At 40.2% G+C, this 24,714-nt stretch overlaps 1 protein-coding gene across 3 annotated transcripts in view; it reads left to right on the top strand.

Annotated features, from left to right (window-relative positions):
• pard3ba (par-3 family cell polarity regulator beta a) overlaps window positions 1–24,714 on the top strand; it is a 134,788-nt gene that overhangs the window by 31,270 nt on the left and 78,804 nt on the right. For 2 of the 3 annotated variants that reach the window (XM_032556984.1, XM_032556983.1), the window contains exons 4-10: window positions 5,793–5,908; window positions 10,827–10,912; window positions 14,566–14,652; window positions 14,769–14,894; window positions 15,559–16,016; window positions 17,755–17,894; window positions 18,072–18,200. In XM_032556984.1, the coding sequence (XP_032412875.1) occupies window positions 5,793–5,908; window positions 10,827–10,912; window positions 14,566–14,652; window positions 14,769–14,894; window positions 15,559–16,016; window positions 17,755–17,894; window positions 18,072–18,200 (1,142 nt within the window). Of the gene's footprint in view, window positions 1–5,792; window positions 5,909–10,432; window positions 10,676–10,826; window positions 10,913–14,565; window positions 14,653–14,768; window positions 14,895–15,558; window positions 16,017–17,754; window positions 17,895–18,071; window positions 18,201–24,714 lie in introns of those variants that run through there. The other variant, XM_032556985.1, reaches the window with a different exon arrangement.

Below are 24,714 nucleotides of genomic sequence, written 5' to 3'. Positions count from 1 at the left end.
TGCTGGTAGAGAAATACTCCAAAAGACCTGCAGCTGTAATAACAGTGAAGCACATTTAAAATGTAACTAAAATACAACGAACCTCTGGCATTCATGGGGGTTAGGAACCACAACCACCTGTGTTTATTCAATCCTTTCTAAAAATACTTATGACCGCCTATTTTATAGTTCAAACACCAAAAATACCTCAGTATAAAATGGAGACTGGTCTTAGCATTACTGCAGAAGCTAACATCTAGAGTTTTCTTTGCTGTTGGGGGTGCAACCAATCAGTGTCAAAGAAAATAAGTGCCACTTCTGAATTGATTGCTTTAAAAATACCAGCCAATAGTTGGTCAATTAGCATTGCGCCTTATTTTAATTTCCCAAACTGCATTTATTTTTGAATATCTTTGATGTGCTATATTGTAAAATCTTCAAATAGGAGAATTTCCTGTGAATAAAATAGTTGTGTATCTTGAATTGGTAAATCAGAAAGAACTGGGAATACATGGGGGTCTACTTTACAAAATCAGACTAAATTTTTTTCTCTAAAAATGTCATTATATGGTATGTCGAACTGATAAATACAGAATGTGATAGTTGAAAAAACATTCAGTTGCATTACGGATGAGTAAAACACATGCCTTCAAGTTATAATATTACAGCTTTTGGAGAAAAGGAAGACGGCTCAATCTGTAAGGCTTCTAATATCATGTCTATGAAACCACTTGGATACATATAACACTGTTTGATTCTTGTTAAATTAATAATGTACCGTAGAGTATAATATGGAGTGCATATAATGCCAGTGAGTGGTGGACAGGGCAAGAAGTAATTCAGTAATCAGTCAGGCATCAAAGTGTTTGTGTGTCAGGTCGGGCAAGCTGTTTGAACAGCGTGATTGGACTTCACACTTGCCCCTTTGGGATGATTAGTCCTGCATTGATCCATGGCTGCACCAACGCACACACACACAGTTACACTTCTAGGAAGTGAGCGCTTATCGCATCATCCCATGAGCAGCCTGAGCTGGGGCCGCTCAATCGATCGTCAGGAAAGCAAGACCACCCCAGCCCGAAGCACGAAAACACACTTACAACACTCACAAAAGGGACATGTAAAAACAAGCAAGTCGTCGTCTGTTTGCAGTGGATGTATCAAATGCTCGCTTTCTCACGCAAACGAAACAAACATGCGCCGATTAATGTGCTGACTCACACACACAAATCTGAAACATGATAGATCCTTGTTCTGGTGAATTTATCCTGCAGGGTTGCACAACTTTCCCACTTCTGAAGTGGAGAGGAAGTCCTTAAAATAAACTCTGTTTTTCTCCTCACAACAGCCAGGCATGTGTCACTCAGAAACTTTGTGTCGCACATGGAGAATCAGAGGAGGATGAACATAAACGTGGAAACGTTTCCACGGTCTCCACATTTCCCGCTTTATTATCACAGATCTCAGTGAAAAGATAAAGGGAGAACACAAGGAGGGCGTGCTTCTGTGGGATATTGTTTCCTGGCCTTGAAGTGGGCACAGAGATGAGACTTGCAGGGTGGGGTCTGACTGTGGGTTCTCTGATTATAGGTGCATAGTCCTTCAAACTAGTAAACCTTAAACATATTATGGATCTACTTTTAGGTTTCCACTTTCCCCCCATCGTTTTAGGGGTTGGAAAACACCACAAAGATGGTGAGGGATATTTTTTTGTTTGTTCAGCTGGGATCACTTCAAGCATAGCAATCATTACTGCTTAAGCTAAAGACTGCAGATGTTGCTTTCAGACTGACTTTTGATCATATCTTTTTATTTTATTAAATGCAATATTTCCATCCATCAATCTGTACATTTCTATGTCACACCTCTGTTTGCCATCCATCCAACCATCTATCCATCTGTCCATCCGACTGCCCGCCCTTTTTCCCAACTCTTTTCCTTTCTTCTTTTACGGCTGCTTTCCTGCCTACTTTCCTGCCTTCCTAACTTCTTTCATATTTTCCTGCTGTCTTGCAAAAAGGTCAAACTTTTTGCATTTATACACTAAATATTTATAAATTTCCATCTGAAAAAATCTGCCTTTTTAACTTGAAAAATGTTTAGAAACTCTTTATCTGGTTTACTGCTGTAATTAACCCAACTTTAGGTATTTTGGCATATCAAACACACTCATAAACAAAAAGGTTGTGTTTGCCAGTTTTTTCACATTTTGGGATGTATAAAAAGGAACATGGCAAGAGAACCTGGCGACTGCTCCATTAATGTTTTTGTGTAATGTGCTGTTGGTGCCAAATTACACAGTAGAGTGAGACTGAAGAACCATATAAGCAGACGCACTAATAATTTTATAATCTATGAGGCTCAAGTTTACCACCAGAAATGATTAAACCCATCTGTCATGTTTAATTTACTTCTCCTAAAATTGGAAGCATTTACTTTCAACAAGTTTGCTTAATGAACAACTTGTCATTTTCTAAATTGAAGTTGTATTTAACTTAAAGTGGACAATAGCTTTTGATAGTATTTGTTACAGAATTATTTGAAGGTGCTTGAGATTGATAAAGGAAATAAATTAATAAATTTTCAAGTTTTGGCAAACCATTTTATTTGACTTTTGTGAATATCCCCTGCTTCATGTTTTTAATCTTATTTTCTTATTTTTTGTTTAGTTAGCTGCAGTCTGAAACTTTGCCACTAGATGGTGCTGAAGCTGTCACATAAATCATAACTTCCTGTGACAGACACACATGTCCTGTCAGTACTGACAGATTTATCAGCTGACCGTATGATACAGTTCATTTTGGGTTTTATTAAAAATGTGGACAATATATTATTAAATCAGGATTTAAATGGTTACTTCATTTAAAAAGAAACCCTCTATGTTTTGTATGTTTCAAAGCCATGTCATGTGCAGCAACAATTTATACATTTTTCCTGACCTCTGACCCAGGTGTCAGAATTTATTTTGGTTTAAATAAAAGCTCTATTTAGGCTTGTTTTCAGTCAATTTTGATTAAGAATTCCTGCAGGATAATCTTATTTATGGTTTTCTAAACGGTAGCTTCTCTAAAAGAGTCACATGTCACTCTCATCAATATCCCTGGGTCCTTAGTGGCACCGCTTGACCTGTCTGAGGCTACCACAGGTCAGAGGTCAATGCTGGTGACCCTCAGGTTCCTTCACATGGTCGGCCTGGTGCTCCGGGACTCTTTAAGTGGTGGGAGGATTAATGGGGCCCGATTTGACTTTGTGAATAAACGAGGGAGGATTTATGGGGCTGACGGCTGGGTAATGGACCCTGACTGTGACCATGGAGCGGCCTCGGCCACTTCACAAAGTCGTACCGTTGACATTATGCTGAAGAACAGCAGCCTGAGTGGGTGGTTCATGGATGAGGGTTCTCTGTAAGTCAATCTATTTGTAGCGCTCTTTTAAAAAATCCAAAATCTACTGGATCCAGTCAGCTAAGGTGCTGCCCAGTTGGCCTTTCGACTGTAAAAGGGGTTTTGGTATCTAATCAACCTTAGTTTGAATTCCTTGAAGGTTATTATTTAAAAGGCATACTTTTTTTTTCTACATCTCTTCCGAGACGAGTAGGCTTTCACAAAATTTTTAACATTTGTGTCAGTAGTTTTCATTTGTACAAACATGTTGATTGATAGAGGTACAAAGAGGAGGAAGAGGAATGCAAGGAAGTTTCACAGCATTCCATGTCCAATCCAAATGTATTTATAAAGCACATCAAAACAACTAGCATAGGACCAAAGTGCTCTAAAGTTAAAACAAAATATGGAACAGCAAAAACAGACGTGATACAAATTAACACGGCAGTATAAAAACATAAAATATCAACTAAAGGCAATAAATGAGCTAAGACCAACATTTCACAAAGTGTCAAAGACAAGAAAAGATGGATTTAAAAATAAAGGGACCAGTCTTATTTCCAAAGACATCATTCTACAGTCTGCTATTTTAGATGGATAGTTTAGACTGGATGTTTAGCTTCCACAGCTCTGAGGGTTGGTAATATGACCTGTTTCTACAACAATATCTTCTTTTAAAATCCTTAATTCCAAAAACAAAAGAAATATTCCCTTTTGTCTATTTATACCAAGACAGCAGAGTGCTTTCATGTGCACCTAGTTTAGTTAAATTCCAACTCCTTTTTGATGAAAGTAGTGAAGAAAAGGAAACAAAAAGCCTCTGAAAGAGAAGAGTCATCTAAATGCTGCGGATTATCCACAGTTAAAGCTATTTTAAGACTGTTTAGATCAGTGGTATCCAAACCTTTTAAACCACGGACCAAAATTGGCAAGTTTAAAGTACTGAGGGGCCACGTTTTTCTTTCTAATTAAGAACTCTGTCATTTTATTGTGTTGTAATATATAAATTTGCCATTAAAAACAACAAAAATGTCCATCTACACCATTTGTCGAATGACCAAACTTGAGATGTAGTCAGTGGCCACACTGAATTTTTACAACATCTGCAAATAGTGCTTGAGCCACACTTTGACACCCCTGGTTTATGTTATATTTCAACATATTTCATCGCATTACAACAATATGTGCTATTCCTTCTCTTAATGCTGCCTTAAAAGAATATTAAATGTATTTTTCTTTGTCCAGAACCTTTTTCCGAGGCTTCTCATATCCTCAGGCAAACAGTATATTTGTTGTTATTAAAGGAAAGCAACATTTTGAGTTGTTTGGTGAGACATCTATAGTGAGTCAGTTTAAAGTTGCTTAACTCATCCACCAGGCAACAAATGGTTTATAATTAGAAAAAGAATGACCAGACAAATGGCAACATGACAGAATTGGCTGAACATGTGGTTTAGTTAGTTTGGAGCTGAAAGGATATTTGTGTTTTTGTCAGAAATGGTTGGAATGATCATTTTTCATCCGTCTACCACCACTAACCACAGACACACACACGCACACACACAGTGACCCCTGTTAGTTCCTTCTTTCTGACTTGTTTTCCCCTCTGCTCTCTTATTCTGACCACGTTAGACCAGGATCCTGTCGCTGACCCTCCAAAGAGAGATTGATTACAGGAAAAGAGGAGAATTTTGTTTGCTTTCCCTTTCTGTGTCTCAGTTTTCTCCTCTTCCACTCTTTTCTGTAGCTTTTTGTTTATCCCACTCTGCTTTACCCCCTCCCCCCGTCTCTCCCACCCCATCTTTATTTTTCTCCTCTGTCGAGCAAAATTTGAAACACCCCACTATAGATTTTTCTTCCTCAAATACTAGCCTACTCCCTTTGGGGGTGGATAATAAAAGCAAGGGACAACACATGGGTCTAAATTAGATTGCTTTGAGTTTGTTTTATTGTGGATTCAGACCTGCCCATGTTTGCGCTCCTTCAGTCGGCTCTGGTTAGATGTGGAGAAGGGCTGTGGCGAGGGTGCACACATGAACGTGTGCACTGTGTTGACGTGATGCAAAATGATATGCTGTGACATAGAGGCGCTCTATGGGTGAAGTTATTCTAAAATAAATGTGACTAAGAAGGTTATAGGTTTAAAGCTAACGCAGTTTTATGCATTTCTCTGGTCACGCAACAAAAATTGTTTTTTGTTTATTACTATTTCTAAGGTTTTTGTTTAACTTCTTGGTAAAGAGAAACTATTTTCTGACTTTTAGTTTTTTGAAAGATTTGATCTAACCCAAATCTTTTCTGAAAATACATCCACCAGTAGGGGAAATCTAAAACTAAACTTTACCATATAGTTTTTTGGCATTGTTCTAGATGCAGTTGGTTGACATGCTGCAACCAGTCTGACTCCTAGCGCTCACTTTTTCCTCACAGATACGCCTCTGTTGGTGAGGAGCAGCAGCGACTCTGTTTTGGCACCTCCTCATGAGAGAACCTCTCCACCTTCACCTCCACCTGATGACCAAAGCATGGAGCCTTCACCCGAGCCAGTAAGTGTTTCAGTAGCATCTTTATGATGGAAAAAATATACCGCACATACATTACAAAATTTTTTATTTTTGCCATTTTCACCTTTCTTTACATGAATAGGGGAAATTTTAAGACACTTAGATCAACATGTTGCATTTCCAGCTAGTTTAAAAAAAGGGCTGGAACTAACGATGATTTTGATAATCGAATTTTTTGACCATCAATTAATCAGATTTTTTAAAATTAGCACATTCTGCATATTTTGCATTAAACCATATAAGCCTTTTATATAGAACATTAGAAGTACATTAAAAGATGAAAATTTTTTTTTTTTTATCAAGAAAATTAAAATTTTCCAATAACGTAATATTACTTTATTGTATGTTGCATCATTTGTACCAAAGCTTCTGCTGAACATGAATATAGTTTTTGGATTAACTGATTGATTTATTTGTTTTTGCTGAATTGGTACCAAGTGAAGCTAAAACTATGTCTCTTGAGGAGTTCTACATATTTACAGATAAACGTTTTTATTTTATATTCTAAATGCAAACTGGATGTACTTATATATACAGTATATATACGGTATATATATATGTCCAGTTTTGACTTAATTGTTGCTCTGAGTATGTTGTTTTCTCAGCACAGATTTGTTTTTGTCTGTATTGTCAAGTTAACAATTAATCGATTGCTAAAGTAGTTGACGATCAATTCAATAATCAATAAATCATGATCAATTGAACTAATTGTTTCAGCTCTAATTTAAACAAAGCTAGCTGCCGTCTTTTAGCCTAGCTCTGAGTTTCAGGCTGGATTCAGAAAGAGTCTCCTTTTAAAGGGCTGGCCTCCTTTCTGTGGCAGAAAGCCATTAAGGATGCTTTTGTCTGCTGCCTTTTCTCATCCTATGCGTGTAGGGTTGAAGCGCTATGAGGTCAGGCTTGTGTGTGTGTGTGTGTGTGTGGGTGTGTGTATGTGTGTGTGTGTGACCGAGGGGATAGCTCAGGTTGTTTGCTCCCGCTGCGTTCGGCTCAGTGGTGACTAAGCAGAACACGGGCATCAGCGGGCGACGAGTAAACACAATGACAGGGAACATGTTTCCTGTCCAGCAGACACACTGGGCCTCATGTGCTTCAAGCAGAGCAGCTGGACCAGAGTGAACACGCTCCAACTGTACATATGTCTTAAAATAACCTGACAACTGTTTTTACAAAGTCCAAATCTCTGCTTGACATATGACTTCAAATTAAGGCCACTTCAGTCTTACTAAACCCACACAATGATGATTAAGAATTAGCAAGAGAAATCAGTTACAGATATGTTAATAAAAGCTTATTAAACTTTATTTCTACCTGAATACAAAGGCTGGTATTCAGACATTTTAAAGTTTAACTGTGTATTTTGCTGCGAAATGATCTGCAATCGGGTATTTTTATATTTTGTGTTTTATGAAAGACAGGCACATCCAGGAATCTTTCTGTCCATCCATCCCACTGTTCATCTGAACATCCATCCATTAGGCTGTCAATCAATCGGTCTGTCCATCATTACTTGTTGGCCTGTTTTAGTCAACATTTCAGTCTGTTTGCATGTCAGTCCCTAAATCTAACGCACTGACCATCCATCTTATGAAAAGAGTCCTAAATAACAACACAAGTTACTTTTAAGATGTTTTGTAATTGTATATCCATCCATCAAAGTGAAGATGAATTGTAAACTGCACTGTATTACTCTAAAAAAAAAAGATAAAAACACTCTCCACACTTGGTAACTGAAATAAACGCACTCGAAATTCCTAGATACATATTCGCACTTTCCTCCACTCTATCTTGAAGCAGCTATTGAAAGATAGATTAAGTGTAATTCACCCTGATACTGTGATGAATATGTGGCGTGTCCCAGTAATGGATTTATTTTTCTTCTTCTATGGTGAAGGCCAAGGTTGGCCCAGTCCTCTCAGCTCGTACGTCTCTTAGTCAGGCTTTCAGAGGAGCTAATGAAACTGGCAAAGGGCTGAACAGTGCTAAACATGCAGACGGCTCTTTAATTAAACTGCACTTGCTGCCACATTCAAACCCAATAAATGAGACCTTTAATTTTACCAGCCTACTGTGGAGACTGCTGAATGCTTTACTTGCTGCACCTCTCACCTCGCTCTCGTTCTCTTTCTACTTATGTCTCTGACGTGTTTGCTCATGTCGGCAGAGAGAGCGCAGAGCATCGGTGTGTGATCGTGCCGTTGAATCCGTGGGTCAGGGAACATGGGCGACTGCACCGAAGCTGTGATCTTTACCGTCTCGACTGGCTGACACGTTGCTGATGGGAAACACACGAGCAAAAAAAACCCCGCGCATTTCATTACCCATCTGACAGCAACCTCAGACACACACGCATGCACCCCTCACATGTCTGCACACCTGCACTGACAACAAAAAGCACCTGAAATGCAGAAACATGGGCGACGGTGTGAGATACCATAACACAGAAGACAACCTGCTTGTCGTGCTTATGTAGCTTTAAAGACAGCTTTCATAAATTATGTGAGTGTTGAAGATGAAGCCACAGATTCTGTTGCAGGCTGCACTTAAAGAAACAAGTAAAACAGGCATTTTATTTGTGCTAGCAATGTCTTAATTTTGTCAGCTTTCACATCTAATCCCTGTGGGAATCACAGCTGAACATTAAGCATTAAAAGACGAAGCAACTTAAATAAAAGTGTAAGAGCAGAAAGTGTTGTGTTTTAGCACAATTACTGCATTTAAACCTCAAATTAAGCTCTCTAGACTAAAAGCAAAACATTATTCTTGTCACCAATCAACATCAGTGGAAACTCTGGTATAGTTTAATTGAAATATAAATGTAGCACTTACTAAACTCAAACACTCTATCATTGTTGTTATAAAAACGACCTGACCTGACCAAAAGCAATTGACTAACACCTTTTTAGTCAATGAGACCATCTAAACTGAGAGAAGATTATTCATGAAAATACCTGTGGCAACATGCAAAACGATGTTTAACATTTATAAGAAGGGTTTGATTGCTTGTAATGCCAAAAAGTAGTTTTCATTACAATCATTTCATAAGAAACATAATTGTAAACATATTTATAATATTGAAATTGACATTATCACATGGCTTTATTATCTTCTGAGAATCTCATTTTCTATCTGTAACAAACATCTTAATCAAATCTATATCTACTGGATATATGAATCATTTCTGTCCTCCTGAAAGAAAATAAGTCATTGTAAGATATAGGTCAAGCAAAAACTATCTGAAGTGACAGGTTAAAGTAGAACATTATTCAAACCTTAAATAATTGGATCTGAGATTATTGCAAAGGTACGAATGTGACTGGATACCCCATGGTGTTTATTTGGAACTTCATGCTATATATTCAGTGGCTAGTAGAAAATAATTTTGACCTATGCAAAGCCTGGACTGCAAGTTGTGCACCAGTGGCTTGAAATGACAATTAATTTCAAGAACCTGTAGCCAATTGTCTCCAGAAAGTGATGATTGAAAACAACCAGGAAGGTTTTCTTAAATTCTTTCACACTATCATCATCAGTCATTCTTGCATTAGTTTGGTGGTTCATAAAATAATCTCCTCATTTTCTGTTATGGTTCTTACCTTAAATAAATAAAACATTGTGAGTGTGACCCCTAATCATTTTTATCCATTTAGTGAGACACTGTTAGATTTTACAACTTGCTTATCAGCTCAGTTCCACTTTAAAAGATGCAGCCATCGTTATTGGAGCTCAAACTGATGGTAGTGAGATGGCTGGCTGAGCACAGCAGGGATTATGGGACTGCTGTTGTCACATCTAAATAAACTGGACTGACCACCCTGAAAACTTTGAAGTGATCCTTTAATGTTGAAGCAGATTTTAGTTACAACACGCTCACCCTTTTACATGTTGCGTTGCACTATGCACATATTTTCCTACAAGATGTACAATAACAGCATGTGTGACTCAGTGACATACGTTCACCTGCACATCTACTGTGTTTTGAGACGCTAACGCGTTCTCCTGCGGGAGAAGAAGTTCCCGTGCGCTTCATCTAATGTTGATGCGGGGAAGATGCGCAGCAACAATGGAGCCTCCAGCTCATCTTCCTGCCCCCGCACACACTCATTGTCGGGTAATCTCGCACTGCCCAGATAAGTGGGTCAGCATTTGTGCAGGCAACATATGCTTTTGAATTCATAAATGTGAGATTTTAAAAAAATCAAATGTTTTCCGCTCTGCAGAGTTGATGTGTGACTGTATTACTGGCAGTGGATGCATGCGTGGGTGCGCGTGCGACTCATAAAAGCGTATATGTTTATTGTGAGGCAGCGAGGGTCCACTGGGAAGCTGGGTGTGGTGGAAGCGGGGGGGTTGCTAAGGAGTCGGCTGGTGGGCGGGAGCTTTTTAGTCATTAGAAATGGTGACACAATGAAAGTGACAAGGCAGAAGGAACTAATTGCACCCCTCTTGTTTTTAGTGACGGGGGACAACTCCTAGGTCCCACTCAGTGGCTGCATTCATGCAACAGTTCGATGTCGTCTCAGTCTTTTTCCTCTTTGTGGATTTCTCTCTCCTTCCTTTTCTCGGTTTGTCCCGGGGTTGTTGATTTGGCTTAAAAATAGAGCACTGGCTGACACGGGGCAGGGATGAATGGAGGAGGGGGAGGGAGAGGTAGATGGATGGACATACAGTAGATGGAGTGAAGCAGGGGCAGCGCGCGTCATTGGAGCTCAGAGTCCGGCCGTCATTCTCTCTCCTGTATCTGCAAAGGTGATTGATGGCAGAATTTGATTGTTTCGCTAATTATTGTTGGGCCTTCTTCTGAAAGCTCTGTGGCTGCTGCTTGTTTAGCCTAAAGGCTGGAAACGGGTTATGTTTATATCATGCTAACTTTGATCATCTCTTTTTTTGTGTGTTGAAGGAGATCAACAATGTACTGAAGGGAGCCCTGGAGAGACTGAACACGGAGAACCCCCCACCCAAAACGATGAACCAGGTTAACTTCAGGTAAGGTGTTTTATGTCGGGACCATCCAGTAGCTGGTTGGAGTAATGGGAGACAGACTAGGATTAGCACTAATGTCTTTGTTTGACAGCCCGACACTCTGGCTGGATTAAACCGTCTCATGGATGACAGTCGACTGTGGATGTGTCTCATTAGGTTGCTGTGGGTACAATAGAGTTTATGTGGGCGTGATTAGAAGTAAAAGATGATTCTTTCACCACTCTGACTCGAGTTTTGTCATACTATTAATGTTGCTTAACGTACTACAGGCAGATTATTTTTTATTGTATTGAGCCTTACTCAATGCAGGTTCCTAATCAGTCTAGAAAAGACTGGAAATGTTTAAAATTTTATTTTCCAGATCTGGAGAAGTTTGGAAAAACTTATAGAAAGTAGAAATGTTTGGATTCACAGAATCCATTCCCTAGTAAATGTCTAAAACATCCATCTATCCATCCATCCGATTATCCATCCCTTCAATTGTCCATCCGTCCATTCATCATCCGATTGTTCAGATGATATTTTTTGGATTAAAAAAATGATAAGATATAATATATAGGTACAAAAAGTATTGAGTCTACCACCACTCATTTATATTTTGTTTGTGATCGGGCAGAGCTTTTCATAAATAAAGTAATTATGATCTGTATTTGTCAAAGTTTTTCTTTAGACATGAATCTTTTAAGTGCTCAGTGTCTGTGTATGCCTATTAGGAGAATGAACCTGTATTGATCTGCGCAGATCTCCGTCTCTCTTGAAGTCATGTCCTCAGTTCTCTCTCTCTCTTTTTTTTTTTGTCCACCTCAAATCTGCTTCAACACATCGTTTGCACATCCTCTGCATCCGATCAGCGCGGCTCTCTTAAAAATAACTGGAGGGAATCACAGGTGCTCAGAGGAGGACTTGCCTGAAGTGGCAGATGGTGATTTTTCAGTGTTTTACAGTACAGTGGTGTCTTGACAGCACTGTGATACAATGGAGGCACGCCTGTCAAAGCTGGTTTGCCATGGTAACAGATGGCTGGCAGTTGAAGAAAGCACAGTAAGCAACCGGGGGGACACTTCATCCAGGGTCCAGGCTGCAGGTTTGCTCACTCTGCCTCCATATATGTAGAGGAAGTCAACCAAAAGTGGGAGCTCCATCTGTCTCCCAGCTCCTTTCAACCCCCCACCACCCCACTGGAATGCGTGTGTTTGTTTATGTTCGTGTCGGTGGGATGCTAAAATGGGTGAGCGGAGCTACTCTGCATATTAGAGTGCAGCGCTAACGAGCGACTGCTGCCTCTGATGAGCTTGTTTGTGCAGCAGTTTGTTTTTTATGCGAACGGAAATGGGCTGAAGCTGCTTGTGTGCGTGTGTGTGTGTTGTTTTTTCTCATTCCGTCACACACACACACACACTCCAGTAAAATGCATTTACGTGATTCAGAAAGCAATCGTGTACTCGTGTGTCATCCCAACCTGGCCTGATTGTGTATCACATCTAAAAAGAAAAAAGTTAATTAAAGCCGTTCTTTTGTTGTCGTGTGTAATTCTAATGCAAGCGTGTTCTCTAATGGAAGGAAACGTGATGCATGTGTGTACATGTGACTTTTCAATTTAGAGGAATGTGACTGATGGTGTTTGTAAGCGTGCAGTAGATGTGGCAATAAGAATGCAAATGAGATATGTGTGTGTGTGTGCGGATTTGTGAGTACAGTATGTGTGTGACCCTGGCGGAGGTTAACGAGAGCCGGTTGACAGTGACAGAGGAGCGGCTTATAATGATCCGAGCTAGACCTTGGGCCTGTGTACGAAACACATAAACCTTGAACTTCAGTGGGGTTTTTTTCTTTCTCTGTTGTGTTTTTTTAACCCAAACAGACAGCTTCTTTTTGTTTGCATTGCAGCTTTGAGAAACGTCGGTGGGAAATCTCCATGGGGAAAACGCACTCCTCCATCTCCAACTGCTCCCTTTGAACTATTTTTATAGCTCTCTTTAGGTTGAAGGAGAAGGAAAATGCTTGACTTCATCAAACATGTTTGCCTTCTGCAGGACAGCTCTCAATCCCTCTCTCCAGCTTACAGTTGATACCTTAGTGGGAGATTTTTCCCTCAGCTTTGTTCCTACACTACTAGAAGCAGTAGAAGTTGCCCCTGCTGACCATAATTTTGCTGCAGGCTTAAAACTTGTACTGACTTGTTCCTTTGTTCAGCTGCATTTTATATAAAAAAACCCATCACTTTTACCAAAGGTTTGTGCTAGAAAAAATATTTTTCAGCTCAGATTTATTTCTACATTTTTGCTTTTTTTGTGAGGTGGCAATATGCAGTGGATGAAATGCAATAAAAAAACCCTGCAAATGTTGTAGTTAGCAATTTGTTGATCTAGATTCATAATATGGAATCTCAAAATGCTTGCTCACAATATTGGTAAGGGTATTGTATTTAAAGTGTCAGATAATACATATCAATAATATATTTCAGCAGTTGGATTATCTGCTTTCTGTCCATCACCAAAACATTGGCAGATGATCTGTAAAAAGTATGATCTGAAAAGGCTTATCCTCAGTGTGACACTGCTAAAGATTGACCGTTTTTGCAGATTGAGCTTTATTGCTGCACAATTAGACGAGTGTACATTCCTGACATGTTTTACTCAAAAATAAATGTGCAAATGAATGACTTTGAAATGGAAAACTATCAAGATAATGCCTATTAATGTGATTCTAGCATCAATTAGTCTCATTAACTAAATGATCTGCCTTAATTACAATGAATGTTAAAGAGATTCACACCAGCTTCATAAAAACGCAGCATTTCGTTCTCCACTAGTTTTGATTAATTAAAAAACCCAAAAAAAACAGAGCACTTTACTAAAGTTACTGCTGTGTCTGACACTCCATGACACCATGACACATAAATGTACTTCTTTATGCATAATAATCTTTTTGAATAAATCTTGCTATTTGGTTACTCTAGACTTTACTGCATGTCTCTATATTAGCTTCTGGAGAGAAAAATCAAACAGATTTAATAACCTTTTTTATGCACCTTATTGATATTTAAGGTGGCAATATGCAGTGGATAAAATGCAATAAAAACACCCTGCAAATATTGATCTTAATGTATTAAAATGGAGCTTAATTTCATCCTGCAAATACCAATCTAATATTGCTTTCTGGTTGACAGAAAGACTCTAAAGATGTCTCTTCATAGATCAGAAAGAAATGTCGCCATCCCTCCCCGCCCAATATCACAAGCCACCATCTTCCTGCTGATCTGCCCTGCTATTGTCCTTGTTTATCTCCTTCTAAAAAGCAACGGTTCAGGACTGAGCGGAGATTATTAGAGGAAGAGATTCTGTTTCATCTCGATCTGCTTCCCTGTCCGTCTCCTTTTTATCTCCCGCTCCTCTCTTTTGTCCAGCAGCTAGATTGGGTAGTCGAGAAGCAGCCAGATAAGAGGTGAAGTAGCCAGCTGAGTCTCAGTCACACAAACACACACACAATAACGTTTGGCAGGACTACCTGTAAGCTAATTTGTATCCCTATCTTTGTAGCCTGGAGGAAAATGCAAATGAGTTTTGAAGAGCTTGCAGAGAGCCGAGTGTATTTAGGTTTGTCTGCACCATATTGCGAGCGTCATGATTTATTCCCTCTTTCTCTTTTCTTGGCAGTACTCTTACAAGGACGGTTGAGGTCCCAGGTGACCGGGCCCCCCTGGGTATCCATGTGGTCCCCTACTGCTCCTCCCTAAGTGGACGGTGAGGCTGACTCATGTTGTGATAGCCAGATGGCAATGTTTACATATAAATAAGCAGAAAAAATATATTTATCAGCATTCTATCTTGCGTGTTTGCCTCTGAAAACATATTGCCAGACCTCTGGGCCTCCATATTAAAGGCATTGAGGACAACAGCCGCTCTAAGAGGGACAATCTCTTCAAGGAGGATGAATGCATCGTCCAAATCAACGACACGCTGCTGCAAGACAAAACCTTCGCACAGTAAGCGACAAAGGATGTGGATGAGACGCAGTGTGTGTCAGCTAAATGTTAAATCGGGGTCGTACTAACACCATATTTGAATGATAACTTGATCGGTGCTCTTGAGACACATTTCAGTCAGGCTGTAAAAGCAGTAACATTTCAAAGAATTTATATCTTTTAATAAGGCAGTCCAGTTCAAATCTATAGCTACGTCTAACTGTGTAAAACATTTATTTGTATTGTCCTAAATAAGAGATTAATTTATGTGGAAATCAACAGATAAAATCCACCAAATGGGATGAAACTCCTGAGCGAGGAGAGAATCAAGATGTGTAAAACAGAAAAAAAGTCTATGTGGAAGTTGGGAGGATTAACAATATATAGCATGTGGTGGGACCAGATTACTCATAGTGAGTTCCAGTATGTTGATCACTTCATAGCTTGTATATAATGAGCAAACAAGAACTTGAAGGCAAACATGAATTATATAAACCCTGCTGTGCCATCTGCCCAAAGCCTGCTGTGTGCAACTATGCTGGCGTGCCACGTCTCTCATCTGTTTATTTTTTCCCACAAGGCTTTAATAAAAATCTTGAGTTGTTTATTTGATGCCTTATTGTGTCAAACGAGATAATAAGCAAAAACAAAAACCTAAAGATAAATAAACTTTTTCTGTCAATAGGTCTCAGGAGGTGTTCCGTCAAGCCATGTCGTCTCCTACTGTGCGTCTGGAGGTTCTGCCTGTAGGCAGCAAGCCTCGCTATGAGAAGACCCTGATCGGCCAGCTTTTCACTGGCGACGACAAAGATTCCCCTGTAAAGGTCAGGAGTCCGAAAGTACTCCGTCCTCCGGCCGAGATTCAACCCGAAACCAAACTGACCCAAAAAGTGGAGCTGAAGCAGCCAGACCCACGACCCAAGACTCCAGAGCCAGCTCCGCAGAACACACTGCCACTTCAGCCCCAATATGGGTCTTTGGAGAGAGCTTCACCCACACCTCCAGCTCAGACAGCGAGCTCTTCCCCTCCACCCAGGACCCGCAGCCAGAGCCCGCTGGCCAACAAGAGTCCTGCTGTACCCGGGCTTTCTAACCTCACAAACAAGAAGGCTGGCAAGAGGATAAAAATTGACCTGAGGAAAGGTATGTCTCATATTAAATCTGCTCAAAGTGATATCTTACTCCAGTTTAATTAGTCCAGTCAAGACTAAGATAAACTTGTGCTGACTTAAGCCCAACATAGTTGCCAAAATGAGGCTGCAGTCGTAGCAAGCACTGTTTTTTCCTAACTTTTAAACTGATACGTTAGCGTTAAACGTTTTTAATACAGAATCTGATTATTATTTACACATGAAATGGAGGTAGAAGGTTGTGTGCACCAGGGATCTTTCTTTGAGAGACATGTAAAGCATCTCTTGTCCAGAGGAATGGTCTAATTAAAAAGACATATCAGTTTTAAAAGTACAAATGTTATAGCGGTTTTTGTAATCAATTTCTTTATTTTCTTTATAAGAAAATGCTTTGCATGTTCATACAAGAAGATCAGTGCTGACTTACTACCTCCAACCTTCATTTTGTGTTTAGTCATTGGCTTCTGTGTAAATAACCTACCAATGAAAAATATTTGTAAAACCGTTTGCAGAAACCAGTATGTTTGAGGCATTTAATGATACAGTGGTTCCTAGTGTTCTTGGAGGTTAAGGACCACAACAAGCCAGTAGATAAAATAGTCTTTAAAATGCCTTAAAAGTCTTAAATGTTAGTTGGCGGAACTTGCAGAAACTCTGGATTAGGAAACATACTACGGTGTCTTTAATTCTCCATTCTGGTGATGGCAAACAAAGGGGTTCTTAAAAGTCTTTTTCTAACAACATTCAGTGTTTTGTGTTGTTAAAAAGTAAACAGATTGAAAAGATAACCGAAGAACATATACACACACATTCTCACCACAGATATCCAGGGCAAAGCAGATGAGTGGATAGAAGAAATTGGGCTTCAGCTGAAAGCTCTATTCACTACTGTTTTGTTGTTAGCTTCTTTTACTCCATCCCATTTCTTTCCCCTTTTTCCATTTACCTGTTCTTTGTTTGATTTGTTTTTCCTCTCCCTTGTCTCCCTCTATCCCTTTTCATCTGACGTAAGATCAGAGCAGGGGATATTATTTGGTTTCTAACACCCTCTCCCTCGGCGACGCCGTCTTTCTCTCCGTGATTGGCAGGCGGGGAGGTTTAGGTGCGCTAATGTAGGGCAGGCAGAGGCTTAGCTTGGAGAGCAGATAGCATCGCTCACCGTCTTTAGTATGCCACGGCGGCTTTGCTTTCCCACACACACACAACCTGACGCAGAGCGTGGCACATTTCACTCATGGCTTGGGGCTTGTGGGGCCGTGAAGGAGCGAGAGGGTGGAGGCTCATGGGGGTGTGTGTGGGTGTGTGTGTGGGGAGGCTCTACCACACACAAGTCGACATAAACTCTTGAAATCTTTGTCCAAATCACATCCCAGAGGATGGAAGTCAGAAAAGGGTCTTCCGTCCCTCTCCACGCCTCTCTTCCATCTCCTCCCTTTTTCCTCCCTTCATCAGCCAGCGATCGGCCTACTCACACGTGAAATTAAAGGCAGAGGCTGTCTAATCCAGCTAGGGGAGAAGCCTTTTCCCAGCGGCTCCCACGGCAGAGCCTGGCATCTAAACCCCTTAGGGAAACGGGCTCGTAAAAATAAGCTAAAGTGGATGACAATGCTAAAATCAAAGACTGTTCAGCAGAAAAAATGGGAAAATGAAAGTGAAGAAAGGGAAAATTTAATTAAGTCTTTAAATTCATAATGAAGCATCTTATTTTAGGGACATAAATTACCCTGCACTGATGTTTTGTTCCCCGCTAGGCACTGAGGGTCTGGGCTTCACCGTGGTCACCAGGGACACTGCAGTCCATGGGCCGGGGCCAATTCTGGTTAAGAACATTCTGCAACGAGGCGCAGCAATCAAAGATGGCCGCCTGCAGCCTGGAGACCGCATCCTGGAGGTAAAGCACGCATTGGGCATCAACCCTTTTATCTAGAGGAACAGAGAACAGCAAAAGTAGAGAAAATAATCATATGACTACTTTTTTAGTTTTTAAGAGATTACTTACAAAACAACTTATATGATTGAACAAAATGACCTACTGTGTAAATATTTGCTCTTGAATGATCTCGTATAGGTGAATGGAGTGGATATGACCGGCCATACCCAGGAGGAACTGGTGGGCATACTGCGCAGCACCAAGCAGGGAGAGATGGTGTCTGTGCTGGTGTCCCGGCAGGAGGACGTCTTCCTGCCCCGAGAGCTGGTAATGGAGAGCGAAAACAACATGCATGTCCTGCTGTAGCTTCACACACCGCTGCGTTTACCGATCATTCCTCATCCTGGGTGTGCTTCACGCTTCCTTCCACTCTCTCTCTTTTTCTTTTTTCTTTTTCCTTATCTTCATCTGTGAATGTTTTTATTTTTTCATGCATTTCCTTCACATTGTGCCTTTTCCCTTACTTTCTCCCAAAGGAGAAAACCTCTTCATGCCCTTTCGCCCCACACACGGACACATTCAAACCTACCCGGGCCACGCTCCGGCCTTCCTGTCCCCCTCTGGTTTGTTGACACAGAGATGGCAAAGGAAGGCACGCAGTCACGGAGGAAACACGGGGAGCGTGTCCTCACTTTTTGACATGCTTGCTGACAGTTTACCTGTTACCGCTGAGGGTGTGGAAGGTCAGCGTCGCAGGGTGACATTTAATAAATAAACACCCTTTAAAACATATATACACACACCCCTTGAAACTCTCTGGCTCACTATAAACGATGTTTTCACTTCCTCCCGCCCGTCTGTCCTCTGTGGTTATCCTGAACACTTCAAAGCTCTCTGAGTGGGACTTTGTAGTGACTGATGCATATTCACACCTACACAGACACACAATCTCCAAGTCCTTGATAAAAACTTGAACACAAGTGCTCTCTCTCTCTCTCTTTTGCTTGCTGACACACATGCACGCACAGATGAAAACACCACGTCTTTTTAAACAGCTAAGTTACTGCTTCCCAAAATAGTTTGCCCTCATTAATGGCCCGGCAGTCTTGGCATAACAAGTGCACTTTGAAGAGCCTCATTCTAACACTTGCTGGTATTTGTGCATATGAGAGAGAGATTTAAAGAGGAGTGGAGGGAGGTAGATGAGGAGAATAAGAGGAAGCTGAAGCTGCTTTTGCCCCCGTGAGATCTACCCCTCATCTTCCTTCAGCACGGTCCTCAGATTCAGAGATGTTAGGATGGGCCCCCCCAAGCACACACTGAAACACTTTTTTTTAATGTCACCGTATTGAAAAGTGCAAAGGATGTGGGAAGCATTACAGGGAATGATAATCGCATGCAAACACACGCCCTACTTAAAAAGATGAAAAAAAAAGGACAGTTGGGCTTTAGCCCTCAAAATATGCCAAGCATACCATTTTCAAATCTGATCAATATTCAGTTCAAAATCCGTTACCAATGTACATCTAGGAAGCAGAACTTGGAGATCAATAACTAACTAAATGTCCAGTTAAGACAATTGGTGATTGATAAGGACTTTAAGTTCATAAAATGGAGATTTATATGGCGATTTATCCAATGAGCAGAAGGAAGTCGAGAAAAATGTCTTGGAGATCTAACAAGCTTTTACCATGTGGATAAATTTAAAAGCTGCATGTATGCTATGTATTTTCATTTCTGAAATTTGAAACAATATAACTGGCATCTTTCGCTTGGACATAATCTCTGCTTGAGTTCCAACCAGCATTTTTATTCTGACACATGAGTCAAAGGTGCAAATATACACCTTGAATATGAACTGAAAAAAATGAAATATAGTTGTTTGTGTCAAACCCACAAAATACGCCATGTGCTATTTTATTTTTTATTTTTGTGATCCAGTTTACAACATTCTTTTTGTCTTCAACTATACATCTCACACATTCCCAGAGATCAAAAATTCATGGTAGAACGTCAAGAGATTTTTTCCAATATAGAGATTTTTAAAAATGATGACATAGAGACCCATTTTATAGATGGGTCTTGTAGAAACATCATCGTTTCATGGACAAGAAAACCACCACAACAGATTTTATTTCACTTCTTGCATTGTCCTGTCTGTGTTTTTATTCATCTTTAAGCCTCATAAATCTCACAGACATACTGGACAAAGATTGTTTTCAGAACAGATGAAAAATATTAGTTTTAATAAAATATTCAGAGTTGTGAAGCTGGAGTCTTGGAAAACATCCACCTTCCATTGTGTTGCCAATTATGGAACCAAAGTTTTACTCCTCTGCCTATCCTTGTGCTCAGTATTTAGTGCCAAAATAAAAATGGCTTCTTATTCTACCTAATGATCGGCAGCTAATGGAAATGATTTTGGTGTTGCGTCATTTTGTATCCCAGAGAAACAAAGCCCCGGATTATGAATGTAAGGTTTCCGGGATGATATTAAAGTAAAATGAAACAGAAATGCTTGGGTGCAAATAATTGTGCCATCTATTGAAAACTAATACCACTTTGCATGTTATTTTTCCCCATTGTTTAAATACTGTATATTAATATCAAAAGGGTTGTATTATTCAGTTAAAGAAAAACTGCTACAACAGTAAAACATACCTTTTTGAAGGCTTCTTACTCTGTATCAGGAGTGCCTGCAAATTAATTAGTGTGTGTACATTTTTTTGACATCTAATAATGTAGTTTTGAGGTTGTAATATCAAGGAAAAGCACTCACAATTTGGCCATATCCCAGTCCGTATTTGTTCAACTAAATCAAGCAAATAAGCTCATTACTGTAGTTTAACATGAAGTCTCTGTTGAGATTAATGGCTTTCTCACAATGATTCGTTTTCCTTGGCTAACTTTGCTAACGCTGCTACAAATAATAAATGTGCAGCCTGAGCTAATGGAATCAATCAAGGTCTAATTTTCTCTTCTGCTGGATCATGTTTTTTTTTCTGTCGCAGTCAGAGTAAATAATACCAGATAAAAACTGGAGTAAATTCAGGAAAACCACATCTGAACTGTGTTTAAGGGAAAGGTTTGTGCTGGTACTTGTATCCTTGACTGGTCACAGCTGGGTTAGCTTGTTATACACAGTGATTGTATTTGGTGAGCTTTTACCTGTGATAACCATCAGAATCCCATATGTGATCATTTACGGTGAGATGCAGAGTTCCTTTTCCTTCTTGAAATAGTTAAATATGGTTTAAGACAACAGTTCAGTCCTCTTAGCTACTCTTCAGAATTAGAAAAAAAAGAAATTTTTTAAATTCATATAAAACAGATCCATGTTTATGGTCAGAAGTTGTGAAATGGCTTCACCAAATCAGCTACTGGAGGAATAGCTGGAGTTAAAAACAGCCAAAAATGTCAAAATTACTAGAGACGAGGACCTACATTATCTTTTCAACATACAGATAGAAAAGTAAGGGGGAAAGCAGATAGAAAAAAAAATCTGTTTGCTAATTTAAATTGCACGCTTAGCTCTTTAAATAAAAAAGTAACATGGCTGCTAGAATGCTCTCGTTTATCTTATTTTGGGGGGCCAGAAACGTTTTAAAGCCAAATGTAGCTGCAGCCGCCAAGATATTTCACTCGAGACAAAAGCGGTTGCATCAGGGATGACCAGAAGACGTTCATATTAATCCTCAGAGGAAATCTGAGTGTTTGCGCAAAATTTCACGGCCAACTGTTTAGTATTTATTGGCATATTTTAGTCTGACATTTACATCTCAAAAGCTCTGCAGCAAGTGTGACTAATAAGCGATTTGACTGCACTCTTCGTCATCGAACTATAAAGATGCTTCCATTTTAACTGCTGTAGATTTTTTTTTATCTTTTAGAAATCAAGTAGATTTCAGAGGAACTTTCTGAACTTGATTGATTCATTTCAGTTGTGATCTATAAGCAGATTGAATCACTGAAAGCTCTAAGCAGTCTTCTTTATTCAAATGAATAACAATAGAGCCTGTGAATTAGCCTCATTATAAGGACACAAAAGGCAGCGATTTCTTTTTTTCTTTCTTCGCCACATCCCTTTAAGTTGTTCTCGCTGTCGAAGTAATTAAAAAGTGATAACTTCTAATCACAACTTCTTTCCTGTCAGCACTTCTGCATCTGCCTCTCTCTCATTCAACACGGCCTCTTTTGTTTCAGGTTTTTATTACGATTGGGGTTTTTGTCAAGTGTATGATGGAAGTGTTTGTGTGAGTGAATGGGGATGGTGGGGGTCAACGCGCACATGGCTGACCCTCTGATGCCAGCAAGACTGGGTCATCTCACAGGAAAGGAAGGGAGGATTCCCCTTTCATCCTCTACTTTTTATTTTTATTTCCTTCATCCTGTCAGTCTTTGAGTTATTTTTTTTTCCTCGCTTCTCTTTCCGCCTAAATTATCCTTCAATCTGTCTTTTTTTCTCTTTATTGTCATTCCTCGTCATCCTGAGGAAAAGGTGTAAAGCTGCGAAGAGGGAAGACATTAATGCGATTAATTGGCAGCTCCGTCGTCGCCGTCATGCGCGGAGAGATCTCATCTTAATTGAATGTCGCTCTCACCGCTAATCCTCAGCGCTTTGAAACCCCACATTTAGAAATCCTCACCGACAAAAGCCTCTGTGTGTAATCGCTGTGTATCACCCCCCCTCTTCCTCGCATACTCCTCACCACCCACCCTGGGGTTAAAAAAAAGCTCCTTTTTGTCTTCTCATTTGGGTGTTGAAAAGGGTGGCCTCTTCTTCTGACTAAAAGGTTGTTAAAGAGCCATTGCTGAGGGCTAACGATAAATGATGAATGGAGGAGGGGTCCTGGCCACCCAATCTGCCCCCAAGGAAACTGGCATTAGGGGAGTTATTGCAGACTGTGGTTGTGTGTCTGCGAGCCACTTGGTTGTGTAAATACATGGAAATCAGTGGTAAAATACAACAAATAAGCGTTTTTGTTGTACCCCACCATGCTCCGTTTTGGCCCTCTTCACCTTTAGTATATTTGCAGAATAACAGAATATTTTAAACCTCCCACATCGCCACCTGAATCCTCTCAAGTGTCTGTCAAGCAGGGAGGTCTTTTGAAAGCTTCTGGTTTTAAATAACGTCACCCTGAAATCCCTTGTTGATAAAAATAAGCTGTGATTGAAAGTCTCCAATTAGACTGAAGCAGAAAATAGATCCTGAGACTGTTGAGGGACTAATTTTGCCTGATTAATCTTATTTTCTTGGCAAAGGTATTGAACACCATGTGAAGGTTCCTATTGTCAAAGTTGGATGGTATCGGCAAAAAGACCTGCAGAACTTTCTGTTTTCAGGAGTGATTTTTTTTAAATTAATTTTTTTATGGATGTTTGAAGTTGATCTCTGTTTTTCATTACTTGAAGGATCTGGCTCCAGACATTCTGGTCACTTTCTATTTTTCATTAGAATATGACGAGTAGGAGCCTCGATTATGGAAGATGAAATAAAATTTAAAAAAATGTTGGCTTTCTCAGATTTTTGCAGTCATCCTTCCATATATTCTAATCTATTGTTCATTCATCTAGTCTTTATTCACTTATCCATTATCCATCCATCCAGTACTGTATATTGTCCATCGGTTGGTCCATCCGTCCATCCATCCATCCATCCATCAATTTAATTATCCATCTGTTCATCCATCCATTCATTCATTCATCTGTCTGTAGTGTAGTAGGTCTGTACCTCATGTGTTATATCTCTGTCTGCAGTAGGCAGATCTATGCTTTCATTAGATACATTAAAACGTCTGATTTTGTGTCGCAGAGGCCTGTTGGAGGAACTTCAGCTCTTTAACCCAGACAGGAGTGAAGCTTTCACGTAATTACCCAGGATTGGATCATCATGTTTCCCCACTCAAACCCTAAGTTTCCCCTTTGCTGCCTGTCTTCGGCTCTAAACCCAGAGAAAGTTAGTTACTGTTGAAAAATCACAGTACAGTCTATTAGCCTGCAATTAATAAGCACCCACTTGTACAGCAGTGAAAGCGGGGACTAAATGGATCAGTGTGTCACAGCTTCTCAGGATTTTCTTTCGCTCCATTACCTTTAGTGACTTGAGAGCTCCTACTCACACTTTAGGGCCGAGTGTCCCTCCCCGCCTGAAGGCTTCGACAGCCTGTTGTTTTAATTAAGCCGTGGCAGTTCAGAAATAGATCTGACACGAAAAGAGGCTGTAAGATTATAAGCAAACTGGAGTGGGAAGCTCATGTAGCTGTGAGTTTTGCAAAATCATCCAAGAGGACGCGCTCGTCTTTCGGCTTGGCAAATTCTTGGATCAAGGTGTCTGACGTAAGGCTCCTGCAATCCTGTTGGGGCCTCCTCAGATGTGCGACAAGTGGGTATGAGTGCTTTAATGGATATTTGTATATCCCTACAAAATCATACATACACACATGCAAGAACGGTCCTCTGCCTCCCTGAAACGATCGGCGTTGAGGTGAACCCGCTCTTTTCTCAAGGAGACTAAATTGCGCATTAGCAAGCGTTAATGATAGACATTTTACTTTCCTCTCTTTTTTCCTTTCCCCACTGCCCGCCACAGTCATTTTCCTCCCGTCAAGTAGCAGTGGATGAGAGGCGTGGGTGGGTGAAAGATGTGGAAAAGAGACCTGTAGGAAGTAGTCAGGTGGAGGAGTCAGAGGGTTGAGAGATTTGTATGAAATGCAAAGAGTAAGGGGAGAAGAAGTGGGTATACCTCAGGGATGAGTTATTACTTTTAAATGCTACTCTCTGCCATCCTTCCCCCTTTTCTTTTCTCCTACCTCCACCCGCTGTGCTCCAGGAGGAGGTA

This window comes from Xiphophorus hellerii, chromosome 24, assembly GCF_003331165.1.
Source record: "Xiphophorus hellerii strain 12219 chromosome 24, Xiphophorus_hellerii-4.1, whole genome shotgun sequence".
In the NCBI taxonomy this organism is placed as follows: domain Eukaryota; kingdom Metazoa; phylum Chordata; class Actinopteri; order Cyprinodontiformes; family Poeciliidae; genus Xiphophorus; species Xiphophorus hellerii.
The sequence above is the reverse complement of the archived record's forward strand: the minus strand, read 5'-3'. Positions and strand labels throughout refer to the sequence as shown.